Here is a 21,085-nt window from a genome sequence, read left to right as displayed (position 1 = left end):
TCCCTCCCCCTCCCCCCTCTCCCTCCCCCTCCCTCTTTCTCTCCCTCTCATTCCCTCTTTCTCTCTCTCTCCCCCCCCTTTTTATTCCCATTACACTGTCATTAATCCGCCCTACTTTTAGTGTTAACATCATTTCACTTCTCTCCAAATAAAAGTTGTATTATTTTTCTTTCCTGAAATGTCCTGAATACTTTCAAATATTTTGCAATTCTTTCTAGAAAAAAAACATTGTTATTATTCATTAACACTAATATAATGATCGTTCCTATAGTTGATTTCTGGTGTTTAATCAGATCCCCAGTGCCCCTCGCGCGCATTGTTCACTTCCGCTCTGCCGCTCAGTTCACTTCCGGCTCGGATCAAGCAGCCCTACTACAATCTCGCTGTGAAATCTCGCACACACACACACACACACACACTCTCTCTCACACACACTCATCACAACAAGGGGACGATGCTCCGGCTTTAGACGCAGTGAACGCGCACGGTAACTGAGCCCCTGTGTGTTGACGGACATGAACGCGGTCTTCTGACTGAACAGGAGCGCAGTTTAGGTCCAAGATGCCCGACTGCTGCGCCGCAGCCGAGTGTAAGCAGCGCTCTGAGCAGCACAACGTGTCGTTCTTCAGGTTCCCTTTGGACCCCGAGCGGTGAGGACATTTACTGTGTATTTATCTCCGTGTGACACGACCCCAGTGCAGCTCCCCGTCTCACGGCTACAACAGTAAACATACTTAGCATCCTATGCTAGCTAGTTAGCCACTTAGCTCGCTAATTCCTCCCCTTTGATTCAATGAATGTAAGCTAATCTTGCTAATCCGTCTCTTTAGCTCGTCTATTTGCTAAATGTTCAACCAAAACGTTTTGTTAAGGTTTTTTTTAATTAATGTTTAATCCCTGCATTAACACTCTTTTGTGTATAAGTCGATATATTTGGCTTTTTTCCACTTTTTTTTCCACGGTGACTGCACGAGAGCGGTTCTTGTCCTGGAGCGCCCCCTACAGGCCCGACGCAAAATGGTGGCTTTTAGTTTCCTTGTCTATAAAAAGCTAAAATTTGTAGTTTTACAGCTTTTATTTCTGCTCCATTCGAACGGACACCGATGATAAACCACGTACACGAATAGCTTTGGAGATATTCTTAATGTTACACTTGATCGTTTGAACGGTTTTTTGACGATTCATCCTGTTCTAATCTTATGTGTTTACCCAGTTGTGTTTTTATAAGCCATAAGCCCCGCCCATTGGGGGCGTGTCACACTCTACTATAGTAGCTTATTAGCAGTACACGTGGTTAATCTGCGTGTTTTAAGCCAGGAGTCTTCACACACACACACACTCCCATTTATGACTATGTTTAATGGGGAATAAATTGTTGTTGTTGTTGTTGCACCACGTGGGTGGAGTTTGTAGGAGGTCAGAATGTCTCTCCATCAACCACATCGTGCCCTTATACTGTGTCAGGGCTTCTCCATGAGTAAGAATGAGACCACTGTGGGTGAGACACAGTGTATCTCAGACAGCTCACTTTAACACGCTTGTCACTCTGACTTCCTGTTTCAAAAGGAAATACAGCAGCATATGAACTTTAACCGATTTTAAGATCTGTACTTTTACATTTTCTCTTGTGAAGCTCTGCACTTATCCAATAGGTATCGTTTGAAAACACAAAAGTGACGTGACATACGGCTAAGTACGGTGACCCATACTCAGAATTCACTCTCTGCGTCTAACCCATCCAAAGTGCCCACACACACAGCAGTGCGCACACACACACACACAGCAGTGCGCACACACACACACACAGCAGTGCGCACACACACAGCAGTGCGCACACACACAGCAGTGCGCACACACACAGCAGTGCGCACACACACACACACACAGCAGTGCGCGCACACACACACACACAGCAGTGCGCACACACACACACACACAGCAGTGCGCACACACACACACACACAGCAGTGCACACACACACACACAGCAGTGCACACACACACACACAGCAGTGCACACACACACACACACACACAGCAGTGCACACACACACACACACAGCAGTGCACACACACACACACACAGCAGTGCACACACACACACACACAGCAGTGCACACACACACAGCAGTGCACACACACAGCAGTGCGCGCACACACACACACACAGCAGTGCACACACACACACAGCAGTGCGCACACACACACACACACACAGCAGTGCGCACACACACACACACACAGCAGTGCGCACACACACACACACACAGCAGTGCACACACACACACACAGCAGTGCACACACACACACACAGCAGTGCACACACACACACACACACACAGCAGTGCACACACACACAGCAGTGCACACACACACACACAGCAGTGCACACACACACACACAGCAGTGCACACACACACACACAGCAGTGCACACACACACAGCAGTGCACACACACAGCAGTGCGCGCACACACACACACACAGCAGTGCACACACACACACAGCAGTGCGCACACACACACACACACAGCAGTGCACACACACACACACAGCAGTGCACACACACACACACAGCAGTGCACACACACACACACAGCAGTGCACACACACACAGCAGTGCACACACACCCACACACACAGCAGTGCACACACACCCACGCACACAGCAGTGCACACACACACACAGCAGTGCACACACACACACAGCAGTGCACACACACACACAGCAGTGCGCACACACACACACACACACAGCAGTGCGCACACACACACACACACAGCAGTGCGCACACACACACACACACAGCAGTGCACACACACACACACAGCAGTGCACACACACACACACAGCAGTGCACACACACACACAGCAGTGCACACACACACAGCAGTGCACACACACCCACACACACAGCAGTGCACACACACCCACGCACACAGCAGTGCACACACACACACAGCAGTGCACACACACACACAGCAGTGCACACACACACACAGCAGTGCACACACACACACAGCAGTGCACACACACACACAGCAGTGAACACACACCCGGATCAGTGGGCAGCCATTTATGCTGTGGCACCCAGGGAGCAGTTGGGGGGGTTCGGTGCCTTGCTCAAGGGCACCTCAGTCGTGGTATTGCCGACCCGAGACTCGAACCCACAACCTTATGGTTAGAGAGTCTGTCTCCTAACCCTAAGGCCACGACTTCCCCACCCACGACTTCCCCACCCATGACTTCCCCACTTGTTCATGTTTACTTGTGACCATAATTAATTAGCAGTGATTTTATTTACTATGATGTCATTGTGTTTGACATCGACGTCTGTTATTCAGCCGCACCGTGAGGTCAGAAATGTAGGTTACTGAACATTGCGTACATTAGTACATTACGTGTACTACAGTCAATATAAATGCTTCAACAAAAATAACCAAAACAACTCTGAAGTGCTTGCTGTGGTTTATTCTGGAAGAATCCTGAGACATTTTGCCTTGTTTTTGGAAATAATTTTTTTGTTTTCCTTAAAAAATCTCTTCTCTTCTATAAATGATGTTTCAGTTATCGTGAATCTTTACTGGATCCGTCTGAACCGTCTGCAGTTTTTGGGTGGGGTCAAAAGGGAAAGTCCAGCAACGTTCATGGATTAGTTTAAGTTCGATATAATAAGTTTAACTATTAATCTTTGTATCCTGATATTGCAGTTATGACTGAACTGAATTACAGCAAAACATACAAAAGCTCATACAATAAACTGAGATGATTTATTTTCACTTAATATTGAAAATCATAAAGAATATTTGATCTTTTCTGTCATCAGATGTAAACAGTGGGTGGGGAACTGTCGCAGAACGGACCTGCAGACTAAAACCTCAGAGTACTTGCACAGAAACTTTAAACTGTGCTCAAGACACTTTGAGGCGTCTCTGATACAGAAGGAAGTAAGTGGGCTTCGGTCTTGTCCTAGTTTGGACACTTTGGATGTTGCAGCTTTTGAACGTCAAAAATAAACCATTGGATGTTGTAAGAAAAATGCTTTTAATTCTGTTTTGTTTTTCAGAGTGAACTCAGGACGGTATTAAAGGACGGCGCCGTCCCGACGATATTCGATTTTACGACCAAGAAGGGCAACGCGCAGAACAGCAACAGGAAAAGAAAGATACAAGCTGTACGTTTATAAGAGAACCAGTTTCCTCCATTTCTGCATTTATTCGATTCTAATGCACGTCAGACAAGTGCATCACTACACAGAGGTTGTGTTAGTGACGTGACGTACGGCTAAGTACGGTGACCCATACTCGTTCTCTGTGTTTAACCCATCCAAAGTGCACACACACACGGTATTGCCGGCCTGAGACTCGAACCCACAACCTTAGGGTTAGGAGTCAAACTCTCTAACCATTAGGACACGTTAAACGTGAATTGTTCATATACTGAAGTTTATAAGCATTAAAGGAAAATCCTGAAGGCTGTTCATCTTCCGTCATAGACGAAGACCATCAGGACCTTTTCAAATAATTTAATGGTGGACAGAATTGTTAGTAATAGTTTTGTTCGTCTGGAATCTCTTCGTAAATACGTTATTTTTGTTTTATTATCATTAGATAAATCAGGGTCTTACGGCAAAGTGGGGGCGGGATTTACAACAGTGCTCGATGCTGATTGGTTAAGCCTACTTTGAACACGTCACGTATACATACGCACGTGAATCTTTTCAAAGTCGAACACGTATTTATTTTACAAAGTGGCATTTAAGGTAAAGATTTAAGGAGCCCCTTGACGACTGCAGCACGTTCGGTGGTCTTTACTTTTCTTTCTCCTGCTGTATTTTCAGACTGCAGTTGATCCTGTGGATGTAAAAAAGGTGAAAGGTCAGTGATGCCGTTTTTCTGATAAAAATACTTTATACGTTTTACATATTGCAAAACATCTAATATTAAGATGTTTTTTTTAACTTTAAAGACGAGGCCGTGCCGGAGACGGTGGCACAAAATGTGACCGAAGACTCAACAGAGGACGCTGTAGAGCAGGAGCCTGCACCAGTCAGACCAGAGAAAGAGGATCCTGCTACTTCCAAAGCTAAGGAAATTCTGAAGATCCACTTTAAGGAGACTTTAGCATTCACTGGCTTCAACATTGTCAACAATGTCGCCGCCGGTGCTGCAAAGTCGATGGGGGGCGGAGCTGTCGGGCCTCTCATGGTCAACCCTATTTGTGCGGAAAAGATTGACTCCAAAGACGTGCTGAGACTCGGAGAGGACGTGATGCGCCAGGAGATCCGCAACACTTTACGCATGGCTCGCTTCTTCTCCATCCTTCTCCAGGACAAAACAGACATCGAAGGCAAGGATCAGATCCCGGTGTTCGTCCGCTCTGTCAGCAACGACGGGTTTCCCCAGAAGCACCTGCTGGGGTTTCTGCCCTGCGACGTGGACTCGGACAGCCTGTATCTCATGCTCATGTCCGAGATCCGCAACAAGTGGGGACTCCGAATGGAGCACTGTCGAGGATTCACGTACCTGACGACAGGCAGCTTGTGTCAGAAGCTAAACGAGTTCTCCTGTCGCATGCTCCGGGACTTCCCGCAGGTTGTCCTGGCTCCCAGTGACCCTTACGCCTTCAACATGTGGCTGATCCGCTCCTTGCCCGTCCTTTCTGTACAGGACGTCGTGGACACGGTAGAGGAAGTGGCCGTTGTCTTGAAGCAGTCCGATACGCTTAGGAAAAAACTGCACACAAAGATTACAGCGGCGTACAGTCATATCAAAGGTGAGGTGGATCGCGTCAAGGAGTCTTGCCAGAACAACTGGGAATATGGCACGGATGCTTTTCAGACGATGTTGGACATCCTGGAGCCTCTGCTGAACAGCATCGGAGAGATGTGCACCAGTGCGCTGTCGGAGGTGGACGCAACCGTCATGGAACAACTGCTCAAGCTCAAGGACAAGCTCAAGAATTTCAACTTCATCATCACTCTGGTGATCCTCAAGAACACACTGTGCTGTGTCAGCATCCTCAACCCGAGCCTGAGGGGTATCATCAGCATCAGCAGCACCTTGCAATACACTATCTCCAACGCCTTAAAGCTGCTCAACAAACACCTGCAGGAAATCCCTATATTCCACAGGAAGTGGTTCTCCGATGCTGTGGGCAGGGCCAAAAAGCTGGGCGTGTCGGTCACTCTGCCGGCGGACACGGCTGCGAACGGCCTCTCCGACGGAAAAACGCCGACCTCGCCGGAGGACTACTACAGGGAAACGCTAAGCAAAATGGTCCTGCAATACCTCATCGACGAGGTGAAGCGAGTCCTCGGCATCGAGATGGTCCGAATCCTAAGATGGCTGTCTTTAGTGCCGTCGTACATGGCCGACCACAATTTCAGCATTCGTAAAGACAAGGTGGCTGACGCCAACCTGAACAATCTGGCTCGTCCGGACTCCTTCTATGATGAACTGGGCTGCTGGGAAGTCAAATGGAGGCATGCGAGCAAACGCAGGATCCTACCCACGGGGGTCTTTGCCACCTTAAAGATCCCTGATATCGGATTCTATCCCAACGTGCAGAGTCTGCTGAGAGTCCTGGGTTCCATCCCTTGCATCAACGCAGACGCGGACGTGTACGTGCAGTACGACATGGTGTTGGACAGATATCGCTCCTACGTGAAGGCGATGCCGGTAGAGAAGAGACTGTGCAACATGGCGTTCATTTACGTCAATCAGGATGTGCATTTCAACATCGACGACATGGTGCAGTCGTACGTGGAAAGCCATCCGGACGTACTGCAGCTTCTCTGTAAGGTAAACAGTCGCCAGTGTGGTGTTTCAGTGTGTTTGTGATGAGAAATGGACGGCTGCTGTAGATGTTTTTGTTGACCTCAAACTTGTGTTCATAAATTGTTCTGTTTTGTCTCTGAAACACTGGTTTAAAAATTAACACTTAATAATTAAATATTTGGATAATAAACATCCATCTTAAGGTTGCTTTAAATTCTCAGGTTTATGAATATTGACATTCTTTTTAATTCAGGCCACAACAGGAAAACTGTTATAGACGACTACTTATGACCCTTATGATCCTGGGGAAAAAGAAAACTTTTTAAAATCTCAGATCCTTTTTTAATTTCATTTAATTAAATACTCTTCCTGGGTGCCAATACATTTGGCACTTTTTAAAGGCTTGCTCGATGCTGATTAATTGACTTTTTTTAAGCAAATATTTTTTTTGTTAGAGGAAATGTAAGTGATTCTTCCAGTTAAGTGTAAATGTTCGTTGTACAGTACAAGAGTTTTAATGGATGTTTTTTTGTGTTCTCAGGATGATGTAATGGAGGTTCAACCTTCAGGTAAAACAAACCAACAAATTACCCACTGACCGTCTTCGTCCTTTCATAATAATTAAAGGTGGGGTCTCCGTTGTTTAAAAGCCAATGTTGACATATAAAATCACCAAAACAAACACGCCCCTAACCCAAATGGGTCCCTCCCCTGTATCGATAGCTCCGCCCACACATACATACGTAACCCAGGCGACTAACGGAAAGAAACGTGTCTTTATCATAGCTGAAGTGAAGAACAATACGATTGTAGATAAACAAACAAGCAAAAATGACACACAAGCATAATCATGTAAAGGACAAAGACATATATTAGTTCTGTGTAACAAAACAAAACCAACGTTACTCACCTATCGAGAAGGAAAAAAGCGCCTCGGCGTCTTAAGTAAAGTTGGTCACATATTCACAGATTGGAGTTTCCCGAGTCAATAACTCCTGAGCTAAACACTGTTACTACACAAAACACGGTTGTAGCTGCGTCTCTACATTACTACGATAGAAAAGAGGTGTTATTTGTGTAGTAACAGCGTTTAGCTCAGGAGTTATTGACTCAGGAAACTCCAATCTGTGAATGTGACCAACTTCCTGCTCCTTCAGTTCTCTCCAGCGCTGGAAAGCTGATCCTATATTAACACGTCCTACTTCTTACCTTATCGTAAGTCTTTCTTCTCTTTCTTTCTTTGTTTTTATCCTCCATGTCAATGTTAAAACCGCTTTCTGCTAATGTCACACATGCGCACTGAACACTCTCTCCGCCCATATTGACAAGACACGCCCCTTTCTGCTCATCGGCTACACGGTTGTTTTGATTTTTGTTTATTATTCGGCCCAACTCTGTTTTCTGAAGCATTTCTCAAAAAAATCAGAGACCTCACCTTTAATACATCTTGATAATTTACCTGGTTGTATGTGATTGATTTGACATCATGGCTTATTTACATGTTTTCCAGCAACAGAAAACAGCACTAATGATGCCGCGAAGGAAGATCTGGAGGAACCGAGAGAGATTATTTTGGATATGGAGTTGGAGAGGCCGAAACCAGAGTGTTCGGGGACTGATAAAGAGGCGTTAAAATCTGCGCTGAAGGCTGCGCTCACTGCAGCGTGGAACAGCCAGAGCAGACAGTTTCAGGGTGGCCCAGACGGCGAGGTTGAATATGTGACCAAATCTGAAATGAACGAGGTTTTGAAAGTGTGTGCGGACGTCGTGAAAGATGGGATTCTTTGTGAAGCAGGAAATTCTTTCTTCTCTCTCTTCATCGATCGAGTGGTAAGGTTTGGTGAAACAGAATTCCTCCCGCTGTTTCTTAGGTTCGTAGACAGTTTCGATGTCATGCATTTGGAGCTGATGGGATTTGTGGAAGCGAACCTCGATACCGAGGCGATGTGCGAGCGCCTTTTTGACGTCGTCGTCAAGGAATGGCGTCTCGATTTCAAATACTGCCGAGGCCAGGCGTACATGGGGTCCGGGGAAATCTCGTACAAGCTCAAGGCCTTCGCGTGCAAAGTTCAGGAGAAGTATCCTCTCGCAATATGCACCCACTGTTCCTGTTATTCGTTTAACACGTGGTGGTCGATGACGGTTCCGGTGCCCTCCATCAGCAGAGCCTTAGATGTACTCGAGAAGATAGTGTTATTTTTCAGCAGCTCACCTGAACTTGAAAAACAGCTGGACCAAGTCATAGCTGTCGGTCTGCGTGAGAGCTACGAGAAGATTCACGAGTTTCAAGGGAACTTCTGTTCCTCTTGGCAGGAGAAGCACGACTCCTACGACGTCTTCTCTCAGATATTGGAACCTCTGGTCGATTGTCTGGAGAGGTTCCAGAACAGCGGTCCGATGACCTGGAGTTTAGCCGTCGTCAACCAGGCAAAGAAACTTCTGCAACTGATCCGAGACTTCGACTTCATTGTGGCGATAGTGGCTCTAAAGAACATCTCGTCTTTCACCAGAGAACTGAGCGCAGCTTTGCAGAAAGACCATTTCAGCGCCGCTTCCCAGCTCTGCCAGATCAGCGGCATCGTATCGACGCTCAACCGACTCAAGACTAACATTAAGGTCTTCCACCAGAACTGGTTCGATGAAGCGTGTTCTTTTGCTCAAACCTTAGGGGTGCAGGTTAAAGTGCCCGAGAGCGTACCGTGTCCCCGGGACAGCCTGCTCAAACCAGGCGGGTACTATAAAGACGCCGTCAGTGTCCCTTTGGTCGATTACGTAATTAACTCCGTCAAGGACCATTTTTCAGACGACCACAAAGAGGCGCTCAATTTCTTATCTCTGGTCCCGTGTTCCGTGACCATGAGCTACACTTTTGAAAGCCTGAAGTCGAAGCCTCCGTTGTACGTCGGTGACCTTCCGGATCCGGACAACTTCTTCACGGAACTTTCTTGTTGGAAGGTTAAATGGAAAACCAAAGTGGTTTCCCCGACAATCCCGGACACTATTTTTCAGACTCTCCGCCTGCCGCTCATGCAGTATTTTGCCAACATTAACACGTTGCTGAAGATCATGTCGGTGTTACCCAGTACCACGCTGGAGCACTGTGGAGAAGTAAAGCGGCACAAAATGTTTCAGGATTACCTGAGGAGCACGTACGCTAAGGACAGGACTCCGTGTTTAGCCATGCTTCAGGTGGGCACAAACTTTAACAGAGATCTGGACAGGATGGTGACGCAGTGTTTGAAAGTAACCCCAAAGACACTGGAAGGCATCTGCTTGGTAAGGGATCCTTTTTGATCATGATCCATCATGATCATCTTGTATGTAAATAATATTAAATGACTTAAAACGATCGACGTCTGTTTGTTTGTTTATTTATTTATTTATTTATTCCACTTAGGACAAAGAAGCAAAAACTCTGAGGAATTCTGAGATACGAGCTGAAGGTATGTCAGCATTTCTCTGTTCCTTAGTCTTACTTTAACACTCACTTTTTGAAAAGTTGTTCTAAGATCTTCTCCTGTTTACACAATAGACAACCACAACGAAGAGGAGATGGAGGTTCAACCAGAAAGATCTACTAAAAAGCTCCCGGACTTTAACGAGTTAAAGGCAGAAGGTACGTGACTTCTTTTTGTAAAAAGACCGTTTGTATTAATTGCTTCTAACATTTTCAGGTCGCTAAATGTTTTTGTGTGACTTTTTTTTTTTGTTTGTTTTTTTTAGATAACCGTACAGCTTCATCCAACAAAACGGAGACCCAGCAGGTTCCTGAAGTTATACCTGCTGTACTTATGGAGGAACTGCAAGCGAAGCCTTTGGATGAGAACAGTCGCTCTGACCAGCCTGTAGACGGTCTTCAGCGAGTCTTCGTGGTGGCGGCCAGACTGGCCCGGAAAAAATGCCTGTTGTTGGAACTTCCCAAGGAAGAGCAAGACTTGGTGGTGCAAGAGCTCGGGATGTGTCAGTGGGACCAGGAGAACACACAGCACTTTTCAGATTTGCTGGACGATATTGTGAAGTCAATGAGAAAAGCGATCCTTTCAGAAGTTCAGGAATCTCCGTTTTTTTCCATTATTACGGACAAGCTGGTGTGTGTTGATGACAAGAAGTACGTTCCTGTGTTTGTCCGGTATGTTGACTGTTTCACTCCCAAAGTAGAGTTTTTAGGGTTTCTGCCCTTAGATTCAAGCTCGGATGCAGATACCCAAGCTAAGACTCTATCGAGCGTTCTCTCAGACGAGTGGGGGCTCCAGATGGGGTGCTGTCGTGGCCAATCCTTCATGTGCATGGGTTTTGTGGGACAAGGACTGAGAAAGCTATCTTTAGATGTCCTGGAGAACTTTCCTCTCGCTGTGAACACACCGAGTGAATCGTGTGGACTTGCTTATTGGCTAGCGGTAAGCCTTCAAAACGATCCCATCGTAAAGGTGCTTGGTGTAGTTGAGGACCTTCTGCTTTTCTTCGATCAGTCACCAAGACTGTACGTTGAGCTTTATCAGACAAGGGAAGGTCTCTTGAACACGCCTCGGGAAGCTCTCGCGGAGGTCCCAGAAACCTGTTTGTCCAAGTGGAAAAAAAGAGAAGATTTCTTTGACGTTTTGGTGGACATGTTGGAGGGAGTCCTGACCTGTCTGGACTCCGTTAGCAACAATGCTGACGGTTCCTGGAGCAACAGCATGTCGATACATGCGCTGATGCTCTCCACAGCCATTAGGGAATCAGATTTTGTTGTTTCCCTCGTAATCCTGAAGAACGCCTGCACACCTCTACGGAACTGCAGCACAGTGTTCCGCTGTGGAAATCCGGCTGATATCATCTGTGAGCTGGAGAAGATCCCTGTTATTATCGAGTCCCTTGTTAAGATGTTAGAGAACATTAGCGTAGTGAACAATACCTGGTTCGAGGAGGCAACCCAGCTCGCCGCTAAAGTCGCCGGAGCTCTCTCGTATCCAGACGCGGTCAGCAGCTACGACTCTCCGGAGGTGGGTTACAGAGAGACGGTCAGCCTACCTGTCTTGAGCGGTCTGATCGAGGAAATGAAGTTCAACTTTTCAGAGTGTCACTTGAAAGCCCTCAGGGTCCTTTCTCTGCTTCCTACGTGCGACCCTCTGCCTATTCTCGCCGAAGCACCTGATAAGCTCTACACTATCTACCAAAGTGATCTACCTGAACCAGACGCAGCAGAGGAAGAAATTAATGCCTGGGCTACAGTATGGCAAGAGAAGTATCAGGACAGTTCACTGCCCACCTCAATCTCAGAGACTCTGCACCACCCTGAAGCTAAGGGTCACCCGAACGTGACGACTCTTCTCAGGCTTGTTGCTGTGCTGCCTAGCATTAGCATGGAGTGTGATCTGATGAAGACTACACTTAACTCGTTGAGGAGCTTGATCGGGAACGACTACGAAGGTGCCGACAAGACCAACACCGTAATGCTTCTTATGCATTATCCCATGCTGCGGACTTTGGAGCAGGTGATCGACAAGTGTATGGAACTTGATGAAAAGAGCCATGGCTTTCTCGCTCCGGTGTGTATATGTGTAACACGGTTCATGTTCAGATATTTAACCGGATTTATTTGTTGTTGTTGTTTTTTTTTTTTTTTTTTTGTACTAAAGCTGTGTCCGGTATTTTGACATTTTTAGGTGAAGGAGAGTCTTTGTGTTATGAAAATGGAGAGTGGTGAGTAGTTTTTCTACTGGATACAATAAAGAGTTTGTAAGTTGTAAAGATGATGTTGTTGTATTTTTTTTCCTGCAGAGCTCGATGGGGTTTCTTCAGAGGAAAAGGCCAGTATTACCACCTTCGGGGTTTCAGAGGTAATAAACGGCACAGTTCCAGTCATCGCACAAGACCAGCCCACGGCTACAGTGCAGTGCGACACTGGAGGTCTGCAGCATATAATCACGCTCTCAGAATCTTCATCCTGTTGTAACATTTATTGTATCTTTAATTTAACTGCTCGTCGTTCTGACACTTTTCCTTCTGTTTCCAGAGTTAAGCACTAATCTGTTAGTTAGCATCGCTGCTACTCCGAAGGACGGCGCCGTGGAAATAACTGCTTCTAACGGACGAGCCGAGATACAGGAATCTTCTTCCGTCAGCGCAGGTGGTCCGTCAGCAGCGAGCCGTTCAAACGACACTGAAATCGGTTCCTCCACAGCGAGTCCACCTGACGTCACGTCGCTCCAACAGGATGTTTCCAAAGAGCACAAGGCAACAGCTGCAGAGCTACAGAATGGAAATGTAAAGCTTCTAAATGAGGTGGCAGCCCAAAATATCACCACTCAGCTTACCACAGCATCCCAGGACGTCACCATGGCGCTTGTAGAACTGGTGGAATCAGAAGGGTCGGACCAGAGCGCGGAGCCAGTAACCGCAGAACCGATCGCCGCAGCCGAGGATGCCGTCGTGGACGTCGTGGCAGGGGCACCGGATGCCGTCACAAAGCCAGAAACGGAAGCCCTGCCAGTTACTATAGAGCTTTTAGCATCAGCACAGGATGTCGTTCCGGATCTAGGTACGGCAGAGGACGTCTCCATGGAGCCTGAAATTGGTGCGACATCCAATGATGTCGTTACTGAGCAAAGTGTCAACATGGAGCCAGGATCTGTTACAGAATTCAAGGATGTCCCGATAGACTCTGTAGTGGAAGACGAGGTCACTGCACAGCCTGTTAGAGGAGACAAAGATGTTCCTATTGAACCTGAAGCAGTAGAACAAGGTGTCATGAGTGTGTCAGATGTGGCAGCTGAAAATGACATCACAGAGCCTGGATCTGCACTCCAGGGTGTCGCTGACAAAGTTGGTCACGGTGCCAGTACAAACCCGGTTGCGGTACCCCAGGAGATCACTAAGGAACTTGTTACAACTGGACAAGATGGCACTTCAATAAACGAAGCCCAGTTAGCCCAGGGTATCACCACAGAGCCACCTCAGAGTGCCAGAGCAGCAGAGTGTGTCACCACAGAGCCTGTAACATCAGCCCAAAGCATGACCACTGAGCCAGATCTACCAGGACAGGATCTCCTCAAAGAATGTGATTCGGCAGTAGAACAATCTTCAGCAATGGTCCATGATAAAGCCTCAGATAACAGAACAGGGTCTGAAGCCTCAACAATGCAACCCCAAACAATTCAAGTGGACACCCCAAGTCATGACCCCACAACAGCCCTGGAAGTGACTGTGAACCCATTACCTCAGGATATAAGCAGTGAAACCAACACAGCTCAGGGTGTCTCGGTTCTGACTGCAGCAGACGACCAGAAATCTTCCAGCGCCGACGTACAGGATGTCACCACACAACCTGTAACAACAGGGAATGATGTTACCTTGGATGACCAGCGCGGCCCTAAAGAATCAAAAACAGCATCGCTAAATGCTACAAATTGCACAGCACCAGTTCAGAGCGGGGAGTCTGTTACAGCTGAGCAAGCGGTGACCACAACGCACGTGCCAGCAGCCCAGGATGCTCCTATGGATACCACCGAATCAGATAACGGTGTTGCGACAGACAAGAGCACTGTTCCTACAGAGTCAGCAGCAGAACATGTCCCCATGGAGTGTGATGCAGCATCAGATAAAGAACCTGCAGGTACAGTGCAGGACGTTGTGATGGAGAGCCAAGATGAACCCAAAGAAACGGCCCATAACGTCACCACGGAACCCATCACAGAAATCAAGGATGCACCCGTGGATCGTATTGAAGATGTCGACGCAGAAGCTCGAGATGCTGGCCTAAAGGTTGACGTTCGAGGTGTTGCCGTGGCACCAGCTCAGAATGGGACCTCCCAGTCCAAAACACCTGCTCCGGATGTGGTAGATAAGGCCAGTAAAGTCGGTGCTGTAGAGACCGCCACAAGTGACGCAAACAGCTTCACGGAAGTGGAAGTCAAGCATAAAACTGTTGAAGATGATCTCGATCAACCCTATGCAATAGCTCAAGATGGCACAGATCCCTCCAAAGAAGTAGCACAAGCAACGGGTGAAGATGGCACTGAACCCCACAAGGGGGTCTTGTCGTTCTACAGCAGCCCCACTCAAGAGGCTTTTTTCAGTGAAATTCAAAATGCAAAGTTCTTTTCTATTGTTTGTGAACAGCAAATCGAGATAGAAGGACATACGTATATCCCCATAGGGATCTGTTACCTTCAGAAACAGAAGACGCCATGTGAGGACGTATTGGCTTACGTCCCACTTGACCAAGACATTGTCGCTTTTGTGGATTCTATGACAGCAGCTCTGTCTGAGAAGTGGGGTTTGGACTTGGCCTTCTGTCGGGGACAAAGCCTGCTGACTGTAGGTGCTGCGGGGGCACAAGTGAGAGCAGCGGCAGCGTTGTTGTCTCAGAGGTACCCGCACGCCATACGCACCTTCAGCTCCACCGTATCCCTAAACACGTGGCTGGCCAAATCGTGTATCATCTCCGAGATAGCAGACAGCTTCACGTGGGTGGAGAGGATGCTCCAGTGGGTGACTGAGGATGAGGAGAAACGCGCTGTATTACACAAAATGGTCGCTACCCTGTTTCAGCACAATGCGGTGAAGCACAGTGACCTGACTGATCGGCTGAGCAGAAGCCAATGGGAGAGGTGTCACGACACACTGGACCTTACCGTAGAAATCCTGGAAGCCATCATGCTCACTTTGAACGATATAAAGGATAATCATGACATCCAGGCAGAAAAAACACAGGCTGGTGACTTTCTCATCATTCTGCAGAACTTTGAGTTCATCTTGACGCTCGTGATCATGAAGAACGTCTTGGGTCCCACAAAAAGTCTAAGTCAGAATCTCCAGGGTCAACCTCTGGATGTGTATCAAGCTGTGACCAGTCTGTCTGAAGTACTTACAGCACTGAGCGATATGAAAGCCAACATTGACACTCACCTTCAAAGTTGGTACCAAGAAGCCGTGGAGTTCGCTTCCAAGTTACTGATCAGCGTGGACAATACTTCACAAGAGTGTCTGATCATTTACTGTAGAGATATCATCAGCAAAGGAGCAATAGATCACTCCATTTGCGAGATCTCAGAGCTTTGCTCAGACCGCGCTTTGTCAGCCGTGCGCTGCATGCAGGTTGTGCCTTATGTCATATCCAAAAAGGAAGGATGCTGCACGGACACCGAGGTCTTCAAGGTGTACCAGGACGATCTCCCAGATTCCAGTTCTCTGCAGGTGGAGCTTCTGAAGTGGCGCGATAGGTGGTCGGAGTCCGACGAACAGCCTCTTCCTGCTGGTCTTCTAGACACGCTGAATTCCACAGACGCAGAGTCCTTCCCCAACATCGAGACTCTTCTCAGGCTTCTCGTGATCTTGCCCTGTTTCAGAAAAGAGGATTTGATCAGACAAGGAAAGAAGAGTCTCATCGAGTTCAACCACCAGAGATCTTTACTCGAGCTGTATCCTTTATAGAGTGGTAACCTGTTAACCCGTCAAACTGCCCCTAAAACTAGCTTTCCATTCATTAGGGTGTTGTATACTGCTGAAGTCCTCAGTGTTTTACTTACTGTATCCTGGTTACAGCTGATCAAATCTGAGCGTAGGTTTCAGTAAGGGTTTCTGTTTCGTTTTAATTAGAGATCTAATTAGACCTGTACACTTTAAGTATAATCCAATTGTTTTATTAGTTTTTGTCGTCTTATTTTTATCTCGTGTGTGATGTGGACTAAGAAAGAGGACTGCCTACAGGGACCAATGTCTTGCCAAAACAAAACAAAACAAAAAAAAAAAAAAAAAAAGCAGAAAAAGGAAGAAAAATAAACGCCCTAGCGAGGGCTCTAATGCTTTGTGCCTTTATGCAAAACCTTACCCTGACTCTTGGAACATAAGGACTAAGTTTGTCTGCAAGAATGCTTTCAAGCCAAGCTTTTTGGAAGCTTCCCAGCATCTTCAGGAACTTTTACATTTTTTTTTTTTTTTTTTAAATCCTGTAAATCCTATAAAAATAAATAACGATCCAGACGTGTTCGGTCCAGTTACGCTCATTTAGTCCAACAACCTGTGGGTTTTAAATCACCTGAATCATGTCACGGTCGTCACGCAGCACAAATGCTGAGATGCTACTTTCCATTATGTGTCAAAAACAAGTTTCGTTTGTTTGCAGTTTGACTTGGATGCATTGGTTTCTGTAAACACTTTCTCCAAAAAATCCTTCATATGAAAAGAAGGATTCAAATATATATATATTTGACTAAAATAAATAAAAATGATTTAAATGAAACCAATTTTTCTACGTTTTTTTTTTTTTTTCTTTTTTTTTTTTTTTAAAAAAAGACTGTGGGTGCAATACCAAAGATTTGTCCACAAGATGGCAGTGTTGTCTTTGTGGAGTACCTACTAATTAGTAAAATGGTTGGTTTGTGCTACGTTTTTAGGAATAAATATAACCGATCACTAATTTTGGGTTCTGGTCTCCAGCATTGCTTTGTGTTTCTATCAGTTGCTTGTAATTTTCTAGTTTTGGAATTTGTAACCACAAACAGGGATCAAATGGAAAGTTGTTTCATATTCAGTAATCTAACACTATTCACTAACAACAAGATAAACAGGTAAACAAGGAAATGTGATCCGAATGTCAAAATATCAACAATAACAGAATTTCATCATTTAATTGCATCATGCGTCTGTTTCATGGAAGTCTTCGGCTTTGTTGTGTGAAGTGACTTGAAATAACGTGGCATCTCATTTCATTTCAGCATCGCTTCGGTTCTGTGTCAGGAAAATCTTTTCTTTTTATACTTTGGAGAAGTTTTATTTGTATTTTTCTTTTAACACTTCACATTGTCACAAATTGCTTTACAGAAAAATATCAAATTTTAAAAGTATAAATTTGTCCCTAATGGAGAGATTATAAAGAGATACTAACAGACTTTATAATCTCCAGTACAAAGTAGTGCTTCTTTGGTTTTAATTCATAAACTGCTTTTATATTCTTTTTTCCTTGTTTGAACTTCCTGCCTCATGTTTAAATGCCCGAAGTTAAACTATGATGAGTTTCCTGTAGTCTGTGTTCGTGCTTTTGGGGGAACAAACTGTCAAAGGCAAATAATCAACTCTGAGGTGGTATCTAGCTGTGCTTTGTGCAGGACCACCTCACACACACCTTAGCATGAGGAGCATCTCCTGTAACTCTGACCTTTTTTTTTTATCAAACCTATGAGCTAATAAATAATAAAGTAAATGAAACGACTCTACAGTGAAAAAGTGACCACGGACATGACAGAATTGTCCATCAGCTCTTTCCGCTTGTAAAGTTTGTAAGTCTGACAAACAGACGTTGATGTATTAACTCACGCTTTCCCAAAAGGTTCTGATGCTGAGCTGAAATCGAATCGCGTGTTATTTTGTTTCACAGCGGCTCGTGTGCACAGTTTATACGTCAGCTTATTGTAGTTTAGGACGGGGATGTAGTCGCTCAGTGGTTAATGTGTTGGGCTACTGATCAGAAGGTCATGGGTTTGAACCCCAGGTCCAACAAGCTGCCACTGCTGGGCCCCTGAGCAAGGCCCTTAACGCTCAGTTATAAGTCACTCTGGATAAGGGTGTCTGCTAAATGCCGTAAATGTAAATGACTGAAACGGTGCATTAGATTTTCTCGTGTTTTCAGACCCTGCAGCAGGTCAGGTGACGGTGATGCGTCACTGCGGGTCAAACAGAAAATAGTTTCTAGAGGAAAGTTTCATACGAGCGCGGTGAGTAACGCAGAAACAAATTCCAGCGTCTTCCTGTGAGGACACGAGGCCTCACAAGGTTATAGTTAAATTGTTTGCTTAAAAGTAATATATGGAGCACTGAAACCCGTTCAGTTGTTCGTGTCTCGGTTTCCCCTCCTTTACATCCTGAATGCTTTATTTGTTCTTCTATTAAAAAAAACCATTGGCATAAATCCCGCTTTAGTCCACCGCTTCCTACCGCAGTGCTCCGTCTCCACTCGCTGGGTTAAACAGAGTTAATCATTAATCCTGTTACTCTGGAGGCTTGTTTGGGTTTTTTTGTTCCTCTGCTTTTCAGACGGCGGCACGGCTCGCTGCGGCACGTCGATGATTTGCAGCACGGCTGAAAGAGAAGGAGAACAGATCCATCACCGAATATTGTTTTCAGGGTTCGATCTTTACGATGTCACCGAGAAGCAATCAGTCTACCGTTTCCCTTTACTCTCGGACCCGGGACGGGCTTCGGGCGGCGGTGACCTCTGACCTTTGTAGGTCTGTTGCTTGTGAGAAAGGCGGCAGGGTTAGAGAGCAAAGTCGTAGAGGAGCAGTAACGAGGCTGCGCTGCGGTAATTGCAGCCGCAAATCAATCTAAGAGGAGTGTATTAACTTAATTGTAAGGGAACGCCTTTGTCCCACGACAATGCGTAGAAAAAGCCGCGAGTCTTTGTCTCTGTGTCTTTCTCAGTTTTTCCCGAGCGACATGGTTTACAGTCCTCCGGGAGCTTCGGCTGAATTGTGAACTAAACAATTCCACACAGATCAGTTCATTTGCTGTAAACGTTGCCGAGATGTTGATGGGAGGCCCATTGTTCTGTACGGCACGGTGATAAATGTGTGTTCTCTGGAGACGTATTCAGTTTAACATCATCATCATCATGAAAATAAATAAAAAAAATCCCTCCTTTTGCGGCGACGTTCTCCTCAAGGCTCTCCTTCAGGTTCTTCAGCTGTGAAGCTGTTTTCTATCCGACTGCAGAATTTGTCCTTTTTTTCCCAATCAGTTCTTTTTATTTGTCTGATCTCCAGCCCATGTTTCGTCTTCATTATTTCTTACAGTCGCAACATTCGGACGAGTCCCGGACGAGTCCCGGTCCGGTGCAACGTGTTCGACACGTGTACGTGTTTAAACATCGTGACTAATGAATTTAGGAACAGGATCCTTCTCTCCACAGATCTGCTTTGCTGTTTGAAGCTGCGTCCAAAATGAAAACCTACAGCTCGAGGTCCGATCTGTCGCCCACATGCCCTCTGGGATTTATCTTAAAATGATGTTAAGTCAAACTTTGTAACTGGGTAAATTCTGAACTCAGATTTGGTTCTTTCATTCACTCATTCATCTTCTACCTCTTATCCGAACTACCTCGGGTCACGGGGAGCCTGTGTCTATCTCAGGCGTCATCGGGCATCAAGGCAGGATACACCCTGGACGGAGTGCCAACCCATCACAGGGCACACACACACACACACACACACACACTCATTCACTCACACAATCACACACTACGGACAATTTTCCAGAGATGCCAATCAACCTACCATGCATGTCTTTGGACCGGGGGAGGAAACCGGAGTACCCGGAGGAAACCCCCGAGGCACGGGGAGAACATGCAAACTCCACACACACAAGGTGGAGGTGGGAATCGAACCCCCAACCCTGGAGGTGTGAGGCGAACGTGATAACCACTAAGACACCGTGCCTCCTTTCACCACTTCATCCTCAGTTTATCAGTTTCAGCTCTCTGTGCGTTACCTTTTTGTGGGCGTGGCTAAACCGAGCAGTGTGGATTCACCTGATTCTGTCTTTTTATTTCTGTAAATATTTCCGTTTGTTTAACTCAACATTGTCTTAGGAACAATTTGATGGAAGATTTGATGTTAAACTTGAAGCAGGTTGACGATTGGATGCTGATCGAGTCTCGTCGCTTCGTGCGAATCTGTTCACATCCAGTCTGAGGGTCAAAGGGTTTCGTTGTGTTTGTGAACGAAAAAAGTCCTTTTTTGTCCTTTTATTTTTTTTAATTCGAACTTCTCGACCTTGTTGTATCTTTATCTAAACTTTACTAACACTGGATCTTATCTCAGCTAGAACCATAAAACAATAAATGAACACCAGAACATAGCTGAAACATTTCAATGCTAACATATTTAATGTAAATGAGGGCGGAGCTTCACTTTCCCTTCACTTTGAATTCTGTTCCTTTTTCTGGAACACCGAAGCTGCCGTCTGTGGTCTGGATCATGGGATTAGTGTCTCTCCGGTTCTTCCTCATCAGTCCGTCTGGAGGTTGTTCTCTTCTCAGCTGTTCTTCAGGATTGTCCTCAGTCTCCTGATCTGAAGCTTCTCCTTTCTGTCCCCTGAACCATGTGACCCGGATGGTGACGCTCCTTCGTTGTGAAAGGCAAATCTCTCTCTCCGTGTCTGAGCTTCATCCCATCAGCAAACGGATCTGTCTCCTTTGAGAGCCTCGTCCCCGTTTACACACAGGATTACTGCTGCCCTCGGAGTCTCTCGCTCTCTCTGCACTCCAGGAATTTTAATGCAGAATTTATCAGCTGCATCTCGCTGCGGTTTAAACCCTATTCTATTTAATCA

General features: G+C 46.1%; 1 protein-coding gene across 1 annotated transcript; it reads left to right on the top strand.

Annotated features, from left to right (window-relative positions):
* The first annotated feature begins 363 nt into the window (after positions 1 to 363).
* si:dkey-250d21.1 (uncharacterized) lies at positions 364 to 17,000 on the top strand. Its single transcript, XM_060896561.1, has 13 exons — positions 364 to 650; positions 3,826 to 3,946; positions 4,066 to 4,173; positions 4,840 to 4,876; positions 4,968 to 6,802; positions 7,320 to 7,347; positions 8,289 to 10,054; positions 10,176 to 10,221; positions 10,311 to 10,394; positions 10,502 to 12,306; positions 12,424 to 12,460; positions 12,539 to 12,667; positions 12,774 to 17,000. The coding sequence occupies exons 1-13, from the start codon at positions 562 to 564 to the stop codon at positions 16,190 to 16,192; spliced, it is 9,504 nt and encodes a 3,167-aa protein (XP_060752544.1). The 5' UTR covers positions 364 to 561; the 3' UTR covers positions 16,193 to 17,000.
* Positions 17,001 to 21,085: the final 4,085 nt, after the last annotated feature.

Source organism: Tachysurus vachellii, chromosome 20, assembly GCF_030014155.1.
Source record: "Tachysurus vachellii isolate PV-2020 chromosome 20, HZAU_Pvac_v1, whole genome shotgun sequence".
NCBI classification, from domain to species: Eukaryota; Metazoa; Chordata; class Actinopteri; order Siluriformes; family Bagridae; genus Tachysurus; species Tachysurus vachellii.
Note: the sequence above shows the minus strand (reverse complement) of the source record. Positions and strands in the feature narration are given on the sequence as shown.

What these genes read in the sequence shown, in the direction of transcription:
- si:dkey-250d21.1 (XM_060896561.1), top strand. Translation starts at nt 562, where the DNA reads ATGCCCGACTGCTGCGCCGCAGCCGAGTGTAAGCAGCGCTCTGAGCAG. An exon ending in CGTCTCTGATACAGAAGGAA is followed by an intron (nt 3,947 to 4,065) that starts GTAAGTGGGCTT and finishes TTTGTTTTTCAG; the next exon opens with AGTGAACTCAGGACGGTATT. An exon ending in AGTGCAGTGCGACACTGGAG is followed by an intron (nt 12,668 to 12,773) that starts GTCTGCAGCATA and finishes TTCTGTTTCCAG; the next exon opens with AGTTAAGCACTAATCTGTTA.